This window comes from Echinops telfairi, unplaced genomic scaffold, assembly GCF_000313985.2.
Source record: "Echinops telfairi isolate 266 unplaced genomic scaffold, ASM31398v2 ScPeMD7_7469;HRSCAF=8507_0, whole genome shotgun sequence".
In the NCBI taxonomy this organism is placed as follows: Eukaryota; Metazoa; Chordata; class Mammalia; order Afrosoricida; family Tenrecidae; genus Echinops; species Echinops telfairi.
The window spans coordinates 45,878,976-45,894,247 of record NW_022111372.1 but is presented as its reverse complement, the minus strand read 5'-3'; the positions used below and the strand labels follow the sequence as shown (position 1 = coordinate 45,894,247).

The 15,272-nt window shown below is 48.3% G+C and overlaps 1 protein-coding gene across 1 annotated transcript; it reads left to right on the top strand.

Moving 5' to 3' along the window:
• The first annotated feature begins 2,669 nt into the window (after positions 1–2,669).
• Positions 2,670–13,273, top strand: GRM6 (glutamate metabotropic receptor 6). The gene is made up of 9 exons (XM_030888738.2): positions 2,670–3,624; positions 3,986–4,121; positions 4,891–5,045; positions 5,977–6,117; positions 6,244–6,444; positions 7,162–7,307; positions 7,414–8,037; positions 10,988–11,299; positions 12,072–13,273. The coding sequence occupies exons 1-9, from the start codon at positions 3,312–3,314 to the stop codon at positions 12,264–12,266; spliced, it is 2,223 nt and encodes a 740-aa protein (XP_030744598.2). The 5' UTR covers positions 2,670–3,311; the 3' UTR covers positions 12,267–13,273.
• The last annotated feature ends 1,999 nt before the right edge of the window (positions 13,274–15,272 follow it).

Genomic DNA, 15,272 nt, shown 5'->3' with positions numbered 1-15,272 from the left:
AGAGGCCGCGCAGTTTGGAAGGAACTCTCTCTGGGCCAGACGCATGTCTGAATCAGAGCCAGCCACTCACCTCGCTGACTCCCTGCTCTCTGCTCTGCCCTGACATCCCCCCAGGGCGACCGCTTGCGCAGGCAGGCAGCCACATGTGGCTTAGGGCGGAGTGGCTCACCTGTTGGCCTGCTAACTGCAAGGTCAGCAGTGTGATCCGTGGATCAACCACCAGCTGCTCCGTGGGAGAAAGGGGCGGCTTTCTATGGAGGAGTGGAGGGGAGGGCACACAGGGTAGATTGAGTCAGCCCCCACTGAAGGGCACCTACCAGTAGCAGCAGTAGCGACAGAGTGACAGCCTCGGAATCCCCGCCGAGCAGTTCTGGGGAGTCGCTGTGAGCTGGAAGCAACTGGAAGGCAGTGAGTTGGCATTTTTGAGTTTGGGTTTTCCCCTGGCAAACGTAAATCCGACACCACTGTACCTGCTGGCCTTGCCCCTGGGCCTTGTGCAGCACTCTGGGCGGGAAGACTCCGAGTTTTCCCTGAACCTCAGCCCCTCCTTCGCACAGTGCCACCTAGACCGGCCTCTTTGCTGCACTGGGCAGTGGACTTGCTCACATTTCTCCCTCTTGACTGCTTATAATTTAAATTCAATTTCACAATGTTTAACTTTCAGCCATCTCACAGGCCCGCTAAAGAGATGAGAGTGACATATATATATTTTTTTCTGTTACACTTATCGCTAGAGTCTTGCCCAGCCCTGCCCTACCGGAACTTCCTTGACCACCTGTGGTGCCCTTTCTTCTGTGAGGGAGGCAAGTGCCTTGCAGCGGGTAGTGCGCTGGGTGGAACGGGCAATGATCCAGGTCACAGGGATCAAGGATGAGGAGGGCTCGGGGTTTTCTGTAGCAGCCCTTCACTGGAGGATTGTGGGATTGTAGCTTTTATTGGGGTTCCTGGAGGGGCTCTGTCCTTCCATCTCTCTGCAGAGGGTGGACGACTTCGTTTCCGTCTGACTAAGAGAGGGCACATCTGTTCATGGACATTTTCATTGAGAATGAAAATGCTCTGCTGTTCCTACATCATGCATTCTGGGTCCTCCATCTGCAGACATTGAAACCCCCCCCCCCCCACAGTGTTCTCTGGATGGCACCATTGTCATACAGAGAGCTTGAGGTTCTCCCGTGTATGTGACTCTGTATATATCTCTGTGTGTAAGGGGTGTGTCTATTTGGCTATCTGTTGACTGTCTGTCCCATCCTACCTGAAGATCCTGGTTTCTGTTGCTCTCTCCGTTTCTTCCCCTTGGAGTCTAATGCAGGGATCTCAAACCAAGGGCCTCCTAGGGCCAGGTGGGAATTGTTCAGGGAGTGAAGCAGGTCAGGGCCCTGTGAGCCCAGGTTCCACGACTGTTTGGCTCAGTCCAGATCAGGACCCCAGACCAGAGCAGGTTTTCAATGTAAAACTCTCTATTTTTAGCCATCAGCTACTAATTCAAAAATTAAAACTACAACACAGCACCAAAACACACTCATGGGCCAGATTTGGCTTCTGGGGGCCATTTTACAATTTCTGTTCTGGAAGAAACCATGAAGGTCTTGAGTACTTTCTCAGCCTTGCACTGCCCTTGATTTGCCCTAGTGTCAATTTCATCATCTGTGCAATGGAAGCTAAGCCTGCATGCAAAGGCTGCTGTTGAACTAATGTGTCGTGGAGTGAGTGCCCGGTGGAACCTTCTCACTGCCATCTAGTCAACGCTGACTCATAGTGACCCCATAGAACCTGGTAGAACTACACCGTGAGTTTCCTAGATTCTGAGACTATAACTCTTAATGGGAGTAGAAAGCCTAGAGAGGTTTTCTCAAGGCCAGGCGGGAGAAGCTGGTGCTTCCAAACTGTGGAGTCACCACCCTGCCACCAGGGCTCCTTGAGTGGAGCTGTAACATCCACTAATGAAGCCACAACCAAGTGACCTTTCTCGCGCCTTCCTTCTGATGCTCCCTCTTCCTTTATGTCTCTGACTCTTTCTCCATGGTCTCCTCCTGTCTCTTCTTCCTGTGGGGGGAAGTCAGATACTTGCTGCCAGACTGCTGTCTCATCCCACAGCAGGGCTGGGCCTGCTCCCTGCTGCTGGAGACAATAGACTACCTCTCTCTGGAGCCTAAGGCCATTAGCTTGGTTCCTGTAGGAGGGGTTTGCACCCTACTGATAATGTTCCTATGGAGACCCAGTGCAGCCCCTCCCTGTGACGTATGTCTCTACCTGTAATTAGTGGGCTGGCTTGCCCCCAAAAGGTATATAGGCATGGGTCAGCAATATAGGCTCGGACTTCTCTCTCAGACTCTGACCTCCCTGACTCTTCCCCCTCTCCCTTGTTCCCTTTCCCTCCTTCCCTTCCCCCTCTCTCCACATGGACCACCAAGCTGGGCTGAGGTGAGCAATGTTGCTATGTATCATGCCTGACTGTATTATTGTATTATCTCTCATGCTCTTGATGACTTTAATATAATACTTATATATCTCAACCGTACAATTGTGCATTACTGAACCCAGAAGTAGTATTACTGAACTCGTAGGAGTAGCAGCGGGTGGGGGCTGGCTCCTCACCTCCCACAGCATTATTTTTTAATTTAATATTACATCTTCCCTCCCACCTTCACCCACTGTGGCTCTCCCTCTCTCCTTTCTCATGTTGCCACCACAGTTGGTCTTGCTTCAAATGATCCTATCTCCTCTAGAGCAGCCCTAGTTCCTTCCAGAACCTTTTGCCTCTGACCTCTACTCCAGTTCCCATTAGATCTCTCTTGCGCTTTGTTTCATGTGAGTTCATCTTTCTTTGACATGGTTCTTATTCACCCCTCCTCTCTCTGTCAGCCACTCTTCATTCTGCTGTTGCCATTCTCCACTGCCCTTATAGACTGACTCCTCACCCCACTCCCGCTACTAATCATGCTAATGCACACCGATAAACCCACGTTCAAACAAGCCTCTCCCGGGGGGCCAGTTTCTGCCTTGAATCAGACTCTTCCCTCTAGATGCTCTGGCTCCTCCCACGGCTGCCACCTGGACTAACCATCCCTTTGTGTAATTAGGGAAGCGTGCATTCTTCTGGAGCTGACAAGAATGCAGCAGATGGATTGGCTACAAATTGGATTCCAGCTCCTTGTTCCCCCATGGCCAGGAGTTGGTGTTTAGGACACAAGCTACACAACTATATATGGTGACCTTGATCTTTCCCCAGCTCCTCACATCTCCATATTCCACCAGATGTCTTCACCTTCTGACCTTTCCATGTGGTTACAGCTCTCTACTCCTTATCTTCCATGTCTCCATCCATGTCTTGGCCCTTCATAGTCCTCCCTCCATGGGGCCAGTACTGGCCCTTTAACCACAGCCCAGGTGTTCTTCCCTCCCTTCAGATCCCCCAGATCAGCTATGCCTCCACAGCCCCAGAGCTCAGCGATTCCACACGCTATGACTTCTTCTCCCGCGTGGTGCCACCAGACTCCTACCAGGCCCAGGCCATGGTGGACATTGTGCGAGCCCTGGGGTGGAACTATGTGTCCACACTGGCGTCTGAGGGCAACTATGGAGAGAGTGGGGTTGAAGCCTTTGTGCAGATCTCCCGTGAGGCTGGTGAGTGGTTGGATGGGGGAGAGAGCTGTCTGAGGCATCAAGGAGTCTGCAGGGGTGTGTGGTACAGGCTATTGGATGGGGCAGGAAGTCGTAGGGTGCGAACACAGAGTCCATGTTGGACCTCAGGGATGTCAGCCTGGATTGGCCTCTGTGAGTGGGTCAGGGCTTGGCAGGCAGACAGAGCTATGTGTAGGAGAAAGGGTTTAATGGACTCGTGGCATAGCAAGTGGAGCCTAGGCTAGATTCTACCCCTCTTGGCCCTTTGCCAGAGCCCATGTGCTGATGATAAGCTCAGAAGTCATCCTAGTGGTGGCCTTGTGGGTTTGGGACCAAGGCTTAACTTAAGCATCCTGACACCCAGGAGGCGTCTGTATTGCACAGTCCATCAAGATCCCCAGGGAACCAAAGCCTGGAGAATTCAACAAGGTGATCAAGCGACTTATGGAGACACCTAATGCCCGTGGCATCATCATCTTTGCCAACGAGGATGACATCAGGTGGGCCAGCATGTGTTCATTGTTTGGTCTCTGAAGTCTCTCCCTGCATGCCCTGCATCTCACTCATATATACCCACTAGATATGTACTTACCACTCTCCATATTACTTTATCCTACCCACTCAAGCCCCCCTGCTGCCAATCATTGTGTCTGGTCCCCCAGAACGGTCCCAAACTGCTCTGGGATGAAGCCGCCCCAACTAAACCAGGAAAACGTACACAAATACTTGCCTGGTCATATAATCCAGAGTTGGGGTTGAATGGGTACGGACCAGCTGTATATGTAGAGAAAAAGCTGTTTGGACTGAGCCCAGGGCACTGCAGAGGATATCAATAAAAGGAATTGTGGATACGGAGTCTGGGCATGATGGTAGGTGTCAGCACAGAGGGCTGTAGAGAGGGAGCCTGACATACAGATGGTGTCTGAAAGGCCCTGCCCAAGCGGAGGACCCTCTGCCATTTGGGAGGTACTGAAGGCTGAGTATCTGGGAGAGGGGAACTTCTGAGTGTCCTCAGCATTCTCAAAGGAGTTCCTCCAAAGGCCACCAGGAAGCACGTTATGATGGACAAAGCAAGTGGCCTGGCTTCGGGTCAGAACCAGGGTTAGTGATTTATTGAGAAGTCTCCTAAATATGCCACATTTTTGTTCTTAAAGCGGCGTCTCTCAGCGGTGTGGGGAGGGACGGGAAGCTAAAGAAGAATGGGGAAAAGCTAGGGATAATTCGGAGAGGGATTGGGCCCTCGCTCACCCCCCAGCTCTGTGTTACCAGGAGGGTGCTGGAGGCTGCGCGCCAGGCCAACCTGACGGGCCACTTCCTGTGGGTCGGCTCAGACAGCTGGGGATCCAAGACTGCACCCATCCTGAACCTAGAAGACGTGGCCTTGGGGGCCATCACCATCCTGCCCAAAAGGGCTTCTATTGACGGTGAGTGGTAGGGGTCGCTCCCACCTTGTTTGTCCTTTACCCTCATGCCCTCCATGTACTCATTTCCCGCCTGTGTGACAAGGCGCCCCAGAGGTGTAGTGAGCTACAGACTCTCCTTGGGTGGAAGAGGAGTCTGTCCGCTGGCATAAAGATTTAAAATCTTAGAGACCCAAAAGGGAAGTTCATACAGGACCTCCATCCCACAGAGTCGCTATGAGTCAGAATCAGCTCGATGGCAGTGAGTGTCATGTGCAGTGTTAGAATTCTCACCTTCCACATGGAAGACCCAGGTGATTCCCAGTCCATGCACCTCATGCGCATTCGGCCAGAGGAGGCTTCTTTGCTACTTTGATGCCAAAGAGGTTTCAGCAGAGCTTCCAGACAAAGGTGGACTAGGAATAAGGGTCTAGCAATCTCCTTCTGAAAATCAGTCAACGAAAACCTTATTGAGTGCAAAGATCTTATCTAACTGATCATGGGAAGGGCCCAGAACCAGGCAGCACTCTGCTCTGTCATGCATGGGCTTGCCATTAGTGGAGGCTTACTGAATGGCAGCTTATCAAACACATATGATTGGTACCGTAATCCACAAACCTCCTAGGATTCCCAGATTTTCTGGGTCTGAGTATATTTCTTGAAGCTGTATTTCAAGGGTGTGCTGTGTGAAGAAAAGCCTTGTACAGGGGGAAGAAATGTTTTTCCAAAATTCCATACCTGTATTGTGGTTCTACCAAAAAAGTGGCCGTGTTCTCCTTTAGCAGGGAGCAGGGTGCTGAGAAATAAAGAATCTGGAAGATAGCATCATGCTAATGATTATGACCAAACTTGCCCCGCCTTCCTAATCTCTCCCCATCCCACCTGGGAAGCGACACAGTTGGGGGTGGGGTGGGGCAAGGCAGCCCCCCCACCTCCGTATTGCTCTCTCTCTCAGGGTTTGACCAATACTTCATGACCCGCTCTCTGGAGAACAACCGCCGCAACATCTGGTTCGCTGAGTTCTGGGAAGAAAATTTTAACTGCAAACTGACCAGCTCAGGTACCCAGCCAGATGATTCCCCTCGTAAGTGCACAGGTGAGTGCTGCCCGGAATGGTAAGGGTGGTGGGGAAAAATGTAGGGGCCAGCTCAGGTACTTGCATGCCAGGCATCCCTCCTGGCTCCTGGCTCCTGGTCTCAGGGGTGGTGCGTCCCTAGGACAGGCGAAGAACGGATTGGCCGGGACTCCACCTACGAGCAGGAGGGGAAGGTGCAGTTTGTGATTGATGCTGTGTATGCCATTGCCCACGCCCTCCACAGCATGCACCAGGCACTCTGCCCTGGGCACACAGGCCTATGCCCAGCCATGGAGCCCACTGATGGGCGGACATTGCTGCAGTATATTCGAGCCGTCCGCTTTAACGGTGAGTGGATGCTAGCATTCCTGTGGGGAAGGGGAATGCCCCTGGGTCAGATTTCTGTTTGGGACTTGAGAGGACTCAGGATGGAAGGGGCAGGAGAGGCAGAATGACATGGCAGGCACCTGAAGCTGAGGGCTGAAGGACAGAGCCAAGTTGTGGTACCCACTTACATTTTTTTTAATGCGGCTAGCCTGAGAGCTGCTTATGTACACTGGGCATGTCTATATTTATAGGCTTTCCCCTCAACACACACACACACACACACACACACACTATCATTAAGTCCATTCTGACTCACAGTGACCCTATAGGACAGGGTAGAACTTTCCCTGTGGTTTTCCAAGACTATATCTTATTCTGTATATGAAATCCAGGGTAGGCAAATCTTTAGAGACAGCAAGTGTATTTAAGAGTTTGCTAGGGACATGGCAGGAGAGATTGAGGAGCTAACAATAATGAGTATAAAGAAGAAGAAATGTCCAAGCTCTCTTAATATCACACTGGAACAACACCACAGGGGGCAAAATAAACTTTTAAAAAGAAAGAAACTGACTTCAAACTGGTACCAGTTTGAACTATCCTGTAGACCTTGGCCAAGGTCCGAGCTCAGCCTCTGGCCTGGGCCGTCAGACTCCTTGAGGCTGGCTGGGCCACATGACCTCTCTAGGAGGTGGCTGTGATGGGCAGGGACCCAGCTGAGGATGACAGGCTCTCCCCTAGGCAGTGCGGGCACCCCCGTGATGTTCAACGAGAATGGAGATGCGCCCGGGCGCTATGACATCTTCCAGTACCAGGCGGCCAATGGCAGTGCGGACAGTGGCGGGTACCAGGCTGTGGGCCAGTGGGCAGAGATCCTCAGGCTCGATGTGAGTAGTAGCTCAGAGCACGGTCTTCAAGAGGTGCCCCCACCCCCGCCTTCCCCTGCTCCTTCTGGACTGGGGTAGTCACAGCTCTGTCTCTCCCTTGTCCTAGGTGGAAGCGCTTCAGTGGTTAGGCGACTCCCTCGAAGTGCCCCCATCTCAGTGTAGCCTCCCCTGTGGGCCAGGTGAGAGGAAAAAGATGGTGAAGGGCGTCCCCTGCTGCTGGCACTGCGAGGCCTGTGACGGGTACCGCTTCCAGGTAGACGAGTTCACGTGTGAGGCCTGCCCTAGGGACATGAGGCCCACTCCCAACCACACAGGCTGCCGCCCCACACCTGTGGTGAGCCTCACCTGGTCCTCCCCTTGGGCAGCTCCTCCCCTCCTCCTGGCCGTGTCGGGCATCGTGGCAACGACCACGGTGGTGGTCACTTTTATGCTGCACAACAACACACCCATCGTGCGGGCGTCTGGCCGAGAGCTCAGCTATGTGCTGCTCACCGGTATCTTCCTCATCTATGCCATCACCTTCCTCCTCGTAGCAGAGCCCGGGGCCGCCATTTGTGCTGCCCGAAGGCTCTTCCTTGGCCTTGGCACCACCCTCAGCTACTCTGCCTTGCTCACCAAGACCAACCGCATCTACCGGATCTTCGAGCAGGGAAAGCGCTCGGTCTCACCCCCACCCTTCATCAGCCCCACGTCGCAGCTTGTCATTACCTTCAGTCTCACATCTGTGCAGGTGGGTCCTCGAGAACTCCAGGTTGGCAGGATGGGTGGGTTGGAGGCTGTGGGTGAGGATGGGTTAATCCCTTAGGGCTCTTGTAACAAAGTACCACAAAGAGAGTGGCTTACACAACAGACATGTTCTAGCTCACAGTTACAGATGCTCCTCTAAAATCAGGGTATTGCCAGGGCCATGATTCCTCTGAAAGCTCGTGGAGGAGACCTTCTCTCTCGCAGCTCTGATAACCCCTGGCTTGTAGACAGATCTCTCCATCTCTGTCTCTGTCATCCCATGGCTGTCTTCCCTCTGAATCGGCAGCTCTGCTTTTCATTTATTCAAGCGCAACTTATATTGGATTGGAAAACCAAACTCACTGCCATCAAGTGAATGCCAACTCACGGCAAACTTAGAGGACAGGGCATAACTACCCCCGTGAGCTTCCAAGACTGTAGCTCTTTTCCAGAGAAGAAAGCACTGTCTAGGACCCACCATAGTCTGATGCGACCTCAACGAGCCTATTTCTAAACAAGGTTGTCTTCACAGAGACAGGAGTTAAGGCTTGCTGTAGCATCCTTTATTTAGGGGGGGAATGCAGCCCATAACAGGATGATGGATGCATTCAAATCCATCCATCAATCAGGGCGATCCTATTTCCAACGTGAGCCCCTCTTCTATGTTGGCTCCCATGTTAAAATGAAAATAGCCCAGAAGATGGAGTCCTACCATTTTCAGGAGTGAGAAGGACTCATGTAAGAGCAGTCGTTCTTCTCCTTCTGCCGACACACCCTCCACATGCAATCTCTGAAGGAAAGTAGGCCGGAAGGTGGGAAATGTGAGCGTCCTGGTAGCATAGTGGGTTGCGCACAAGGCTCTTGTTTGGATCCTGCAGTCGCTCTGTGGGAGAAAGCTTTCTGCTCCAGGAAAGATTTGCCGTCTCAGAAGCTCACAAGGACACTGGCCCCTTGTCCTATGGGGTTGCTAGGAGCTGGAACAGACTCGATGGCAGTTTTTTTAATGTCAAACATGGACATTGTTTTTATGACCTACTTTCTCCCACAATTTAGATCGTATAAAATATAAAGAAAAGGGTTCAATGATTTCCCTCTAGCAAATAATCTACTTCAATGCAGTAAGCCCAGCTGCCCAGTTCACCGCGATACCTGGATGAGAGGCACCGGGAGCACTGGTTTTTTTCCTGTGGAGTGGAACATCTAGTTCCATAGCTCATGTCTATGACATACTGGGTGCTGATTTTTAGTCACTTACATGGGTTGCCAAAATAGGTGCAATGCCTTTTGGTCATCAGTTCGATGCACCAGAGCTGGTTTTCGTTTCTCATGGGGAATTTTCCTTCTCAATCTCCAGTCTTTTCTTAGGAGGAACTTTCTTTTAAGCCAGGGGGAACCTGAACACCAAACCGATTGCTACGGAGTCTATTCTGACTCGTAACGACCCTCTCAGATCTCGAGGCAAATCTTCAGGGGAGCAGATGTCTCATCTTTCTCCCCTGTGGATTTGAGCTGCAGACTTTGCGCTTAGCTAGCTGATGCTCGACAGCGCCACCTAGCCAGCAGATGGGGTATTATTTCACTCCTCGCTCATGTAGCAGTCAACAGAGTCGTTGCCTTGGTGCTTCCCCTTGTCCCCCACCCCCCAAAAACAAACACCACAAACAAACCCAAGTTCAGTGCCATGAATCTATTCTTACACTTAGTGACCTTACAGGACAGGGCAGAACAGGCCCCATAGGTTTCCAAGATGGTATCTGTTAGGGGCCACCTATTTCTCCTGATGAGCAGCAGCTTGTGGTTTAGAACTGCTGACCTTGTGGCTAGCACCCCAACGTGTAACTACTACACCACCAGGGCTGCACACACACATAAAAGTGCGCCTTTAGGGCCAGACCAAAAGTCATTGCCATTGAGTCTTTACTGACTCATAATTACTGCCTCTTTGGAGAACCGAGACCTTCTGTCCTCCCTTAGAGTCTGTGTCTGGCACGGACACCACTCACTTTCTCACCTTATCAAACACCTCTGTGTTTCATTTGTCTGAGAAGTTTCTTTGAGTATCACAACGCATCCACTCACCATTTTATTGTATTTTTCTCAGCAGTTCTCTGCATTTAGAGGAGGACTAGGGCCCTCAGAAATGAAATTTGCATGATGTTAATAACAACCAGGAGTCCCTGGGTGTCACAAACATTTAAGCACTCTGCTACTAGCCTAAAGGTTGGTGGTGCCAAGCCACCCAGAGTTGGCTCTGAAGAACAGTTTATCAATCCTCTGAAAAATTAGCCAACGAAAACCCAATTGAGCACAGTTCTCCCCTGACATCCATGGAGTTGCCATGAGTCAAATCCACCCCATGGCAACTGGTTTGGTTTTTTTGTTTTTTTTTATTTTGAATTGATTAAGTTAGCATGGGTTCACAACTACTGATAAGCTAGTGATGCTGTCTAGCCTTTTAAGAGAAGTACAGAGAACATCTCTTCAGAAGCTGGCTGTTTGTATGTAGGACATGTACCACCTAACCTCCCTAATTGGTACTTTGTCCTCACAACACCATTCTGAGGCTTTTTCCTCTCTAGATGGAGAAACGGAGGCCAGGAGAGAAGTGTTCAGAATTACATAGTTTGCTTAGGACATGGTGGTGGTAATGGGTAGAACACAGGAAAAGGAAAATGATGTCAAGTTGCCTCATACTAAGCTAGACCTGACACTGCTCATGCATACCTCCACTACAGCCCCTTCTCTCTACTAGGCTGTATCCCAGACCTCTGCTCAGGAAATTCCCCAACACCAGGACTTCCCTCCCTTCTTTATGGTGGTTCTATCAGGCCCGGCACTACCATTTAGGCAGAGAGTTTTAGGGGAATCTTGTTATGCTGGAAACCTAGACCAGGAACTAAGGGGGCTAGCTCCTGGAGGAGGCCATGGTTAGGATATGGCACTGGTTCCCGCAGGTGCTGGGAGTGGTGGCATGGATGGGGGCCCAGCCTCCACACAGTGTGATCGACTATGAAGAGCAGCGGACAGTGGATCCAGAGCAGGCCAGAGGGGTGCTCAAGTGTGACATGTCCGATCTCTCCCTCATCGGCTGCCTGTGCTACAGCCTTGTTCTCATGGTTACGTGCACAGTGTACGCCATCAAGGCCCGCGGTGTGCCAGAGACCTTCAACGAGGCCAAACCCATTGGCTTCACCATGTACACCACCTGCATCATCTGGCTGGCTTTTGTGCCTATATTCTTTGGCACTGCCCAATCCGCTGAAAAGGTAATCTGGGGTCCCCCAGGAGGTTGGACCCCCTCATTTGGTCCCTTTCTGTCTTGGGCCTAATTGTTCCAAGAGCTGAGCCATCCATTTGGATGCTTGAATCTTTGCTGGTTGCTTGCTCAGTGACTCATTTGTGTATTTAAATCCTTGTTCACTCATTGTTTTTCTAATATCCCTCTGCTTCTCCACTCAGCCATCCCCCTATTCCTTTGTTACCTCATCCATTGACTCATCCGCTCTCCTATCCATCCACTAACAAATAATATTTTATTTGTCTGCCCATTAATCCATTTCGGCTCACTTGCTTAAACATTAATTTAGTCATTTGTTCATATATCTTTGGTAGAACATTTATTTTTTCATCTGTTTAATTCATTTGCCCATTTGCTCCTTTACTCATTGATGAATTCATTCATTTGTATATTTGAAAACATGTTCAGTCATTCACTCATAAGCCCTAGATTATTTTAGGCTTACAGATGATTTTCCCAGGTCTCCCTATTAATTCCTTCCTTCCTACCCTCAATGACTTGTTCGTTCAGTCCAATGTCACCATCCTCCTTACTTTCCGCACCAAAGGCACACAGTAACCACCACCAGGCTCTTAATCCCACCAAGCTTTTTGCTTTTGCTGCTGTCTTTTCCCAAGTGGTCATTGTAACCCATCTTCCCCAACTAACATAGTCACCTCTAGTCTATGTGGCAGCAGAATTGTAGGGGTTGTGCAGAGCATGTGACTGAGACCCATCTCGCCCCTTCTCCCCTGACTTAGATCTATATCCAGACAACTACACTAACGGTGTCCTTGAGCCTCAGTGCATCCGTGTCCCTTGGCATGCTCTACGTCCCGAAAACCTACGTCATCCTCCTTCACCCGGAACAGAATGTGCAGAAGCGGAAGCGAAGCCTCAAAGCAACCTCCACAATTGCAGCCCCTCCTAAAGGGGAGGGCACAGAAGACAAGTAGCGGGTGTGGGATGCACAGGACTTGCTGCCCCATCTTCTCTTTTCTTCCCTCCACTTCATGGTGGAAATTGTAGAGTACAAGTCCTAGAGTTCAGGGAGTCCAGGAAGGCCACACCGAGCATGAAAGGGTCTGCCCCTCACTGAAAAGGGGGATGTATGCACCACGTTTACCCCTACTTTTGTCTGTATGTAAATGTCATGACTCCTCATTGCAGACCAGGCTTCCTAATCATGGTGGGAAATAGCCACTGAGAGGGTCTCACCACTCTGCATTTACACTCTGGTCTGAAGTTCAAGCAATGGCGCTCTGGATGTGGCCTAGTTGGAGACACACTTCTAGCCTTCAATCAAGGCTTTACTATGCAGTACTTATTAGAATTCTCTCCTGTATGAGTTCCGAGTGGCTTATTTTCGTATTCACTTTTGATTATCTCTACAACATGAACCATCTTATGTAGAGGGTGGGGTTGCATTCTCCATTACTAAAGATGTTACGATCTTTTAATTCCATCTTCCATGAACTTGTAAAAGTCCCCTCATGTTTAAGCATTTGTAAGGTTTTCTCCATTTTGAATGATCTGATGTATATCAAAAGTATGATTTCCAGAGGAGTGTTTTACTCATCGAATATGTAGTTTTCTCTCTTTGATAATTTATCTGATGTTAAGTGTGGGCTGACAGCTCCTTGAAGATTTCCCCACAATTTTTGCACTCATAGTTTTTTAGTTTCTGATCCCCAGATCAGGGTTTTCCTCATTTTATTGTTTCTTGGTTTGTCTCCTAAATTCAATGAAATGCAGTGAGTTTTGACTAATTGAAACCCTTTTTATAGTATACAAGAGAACTTTAGGCAGTTCATGAAAAAATTCCACATTCTCAGTAACATTTTTCATGAACTTTTTGAAGTCCCCTTGTGTGTGTATGTATAAAAGAATCCCTGACGGTATAGTGGATTTAGTGTTGACTGCTTACCACAGGGTTAGTAGTTCAAACTCACCAGCTGTTCTGTGGGAGAAAAATGAAGCTGTCTGCTTCCATAAAAATGCATAGCTTCAAAAACCTTAAGGAGCACTTGTACTCTGTTCTGTAGGATCACTATGAATCAGAATAGGCTCGATGGTCATGAATATATATATATATGTGTGTGTGTGTGTGTATATATATATACCACTCCAAAGCAAGTTTGTCTTTTTATGGGCTTTCTCTCATTCAGTCCACTTGTACAAGAAGTGATCTCTAGAGCATATACATATAGTATTTGTGGGATCCCCCCACCCCAATATGAACTCAGACTTAAGAGTTAGAATGATTTCTAACTAGAAGCTTTTTCACATTGATTGCATTTAGAAACTGTATCTCCAGGGTGAGGGTTTTGACTTAGTGTGCTGGCTTCCTGCTGATTTCCTCATATTCCACATTATTTAATATATTTTTTACTATATTCGTCTCTAATGTGAATTCCTTACTGTACAATGTCTTAGTTACCATGAACTGCTGTAACACAAATACACGGGAATTTATGTTCTCACACTTCAGAAAGCTAGGAGTTTGAATTCCTCATCTGACTCTAGGAGGAGGGCCTTCATTTTGTTTCAGCTTCTACGAATTACTTGCAATCATTATATGTGCATTTGCTCTATCTTTTGTTTTTTCTCGCTGTGTGTCTCTGTGTATATTCTGACCTTTTTATAACTCAGTGGTTAAGTTTAGGTTGTACCATATGCTGGTGTGACATCAATTGATGGATTGCATTAGATTGTGTTATGGGTCATGATTACATTATGGAAAGTAATTGTATTACATTGTGTTATGGAACAGCAACTAGACTAGTGTTTGCCAAATTACCAGGAACCATAACCCAGTCAGAGAAGCCCCGGTGGCCTAGTGGTTATATGTTGGGTTGGGCTTCTAACTACGAGGTAAGCAGTTCAAAACCACTAAAGGGTTCTCTCCTATATGAATTCTGGGTGGGATATGAATTCTCAGATGCTCTATGGGAGAAAAAATGAGGCTTTTTACTCCTGTAAAGAGTTAGAGCCTTGGAAACTCACATGGGAAGTCCTACTCTATCCTAAAGGGTTGCTGAATTGGCACTGACTCAATGGGAGTGAGTTTTTTTCCTCCTAATTCAGCCAACTTGATACATAAAATTAACCATCACACCAAAGCAAGTTTTGTCTTTGTATAGACTTTCTCTCATTCAGTCTACTTCTATAAGAAGTGATCTCTATAGCATGAGTGCTCTCATGTTCATTGGTGACATTCTCAATTATTAAAGGTTTTATTACATGTATAGGGGTTTTTCCTTTTCTAATTCACTCTCTATAAAGGTATGATTTCTAGACAACGTTTTTCCACATTCACTATTTGTATAAAGTTCAATCTCCCTCTGATAATTTCTTTGATGATATTTAGTTAGGGTTTAAAACTTCCTGAAGGGTTTCCTTTTTTTTTCCTCTTCCATTTACAGTTTTTTCATTCTCTGAAGGATCCTGCTCTCACATTTGTGGAATTTATAAGACATGCTGCCTGGAAGGTTTCTCTTATGTTAATTAAAAGTTAAGCTATACCTGAAGGCATTTTCATATGCATAGTCTTTGAATGACCTCCTCAGTTTGACTTATATGCTCCAGTGGAAATGAACTTCTATATTGCAAGCTTTTCCTACATTGATTACAATTACAGGACATATCTGCAGTGTGACTTCTCAAAAACAAAGATAAAATGGTGATCTATACTTTCCCTCACCTATTCATAAGGTTTTTCACCTGGGTTCAATGAGTTCTGATTGAGATAGGAAGGCTTCTTTGTATTAATTGTATTAGTTATAATATATTATGCTTTCATCAGTTTGAATTGTCTGAAGCATTTATGATAGCGTTGTCACATTTGTTACATGTTTTTCCTCTTTGGAAAATTTATCTTAGGTCATTGCACTCATTGTCTCTCACTTCAGTGAGTGACAGCTATCTAAATAAACGTAACTTTTCCTAAAAGTTTGATGTGG

Coding starts and splice junctions, on each gene's coding strand:
- GRM6 (XM_030888738.2), top strand. CDS start 3,312: ATGTCTCCATCCATGTCTTGGCCCTTCATAGTCCTCCCTCCATGGGGC. Junction 5,046..5,976: donor CAAAAGGGCTTCTATTGACG/GTGAGTGGTAGG, acceptor TCTCTCTCTCAG/GGTTTGACCAATACTTCATG. Junction 7,308..7,413: donor CAGAGATCCTCAGGCTCGAT/GTGAGTAGTAGC, acceptor CCCTTGTCCTAG/GTGGAAGCGCTTCAGTGGTT.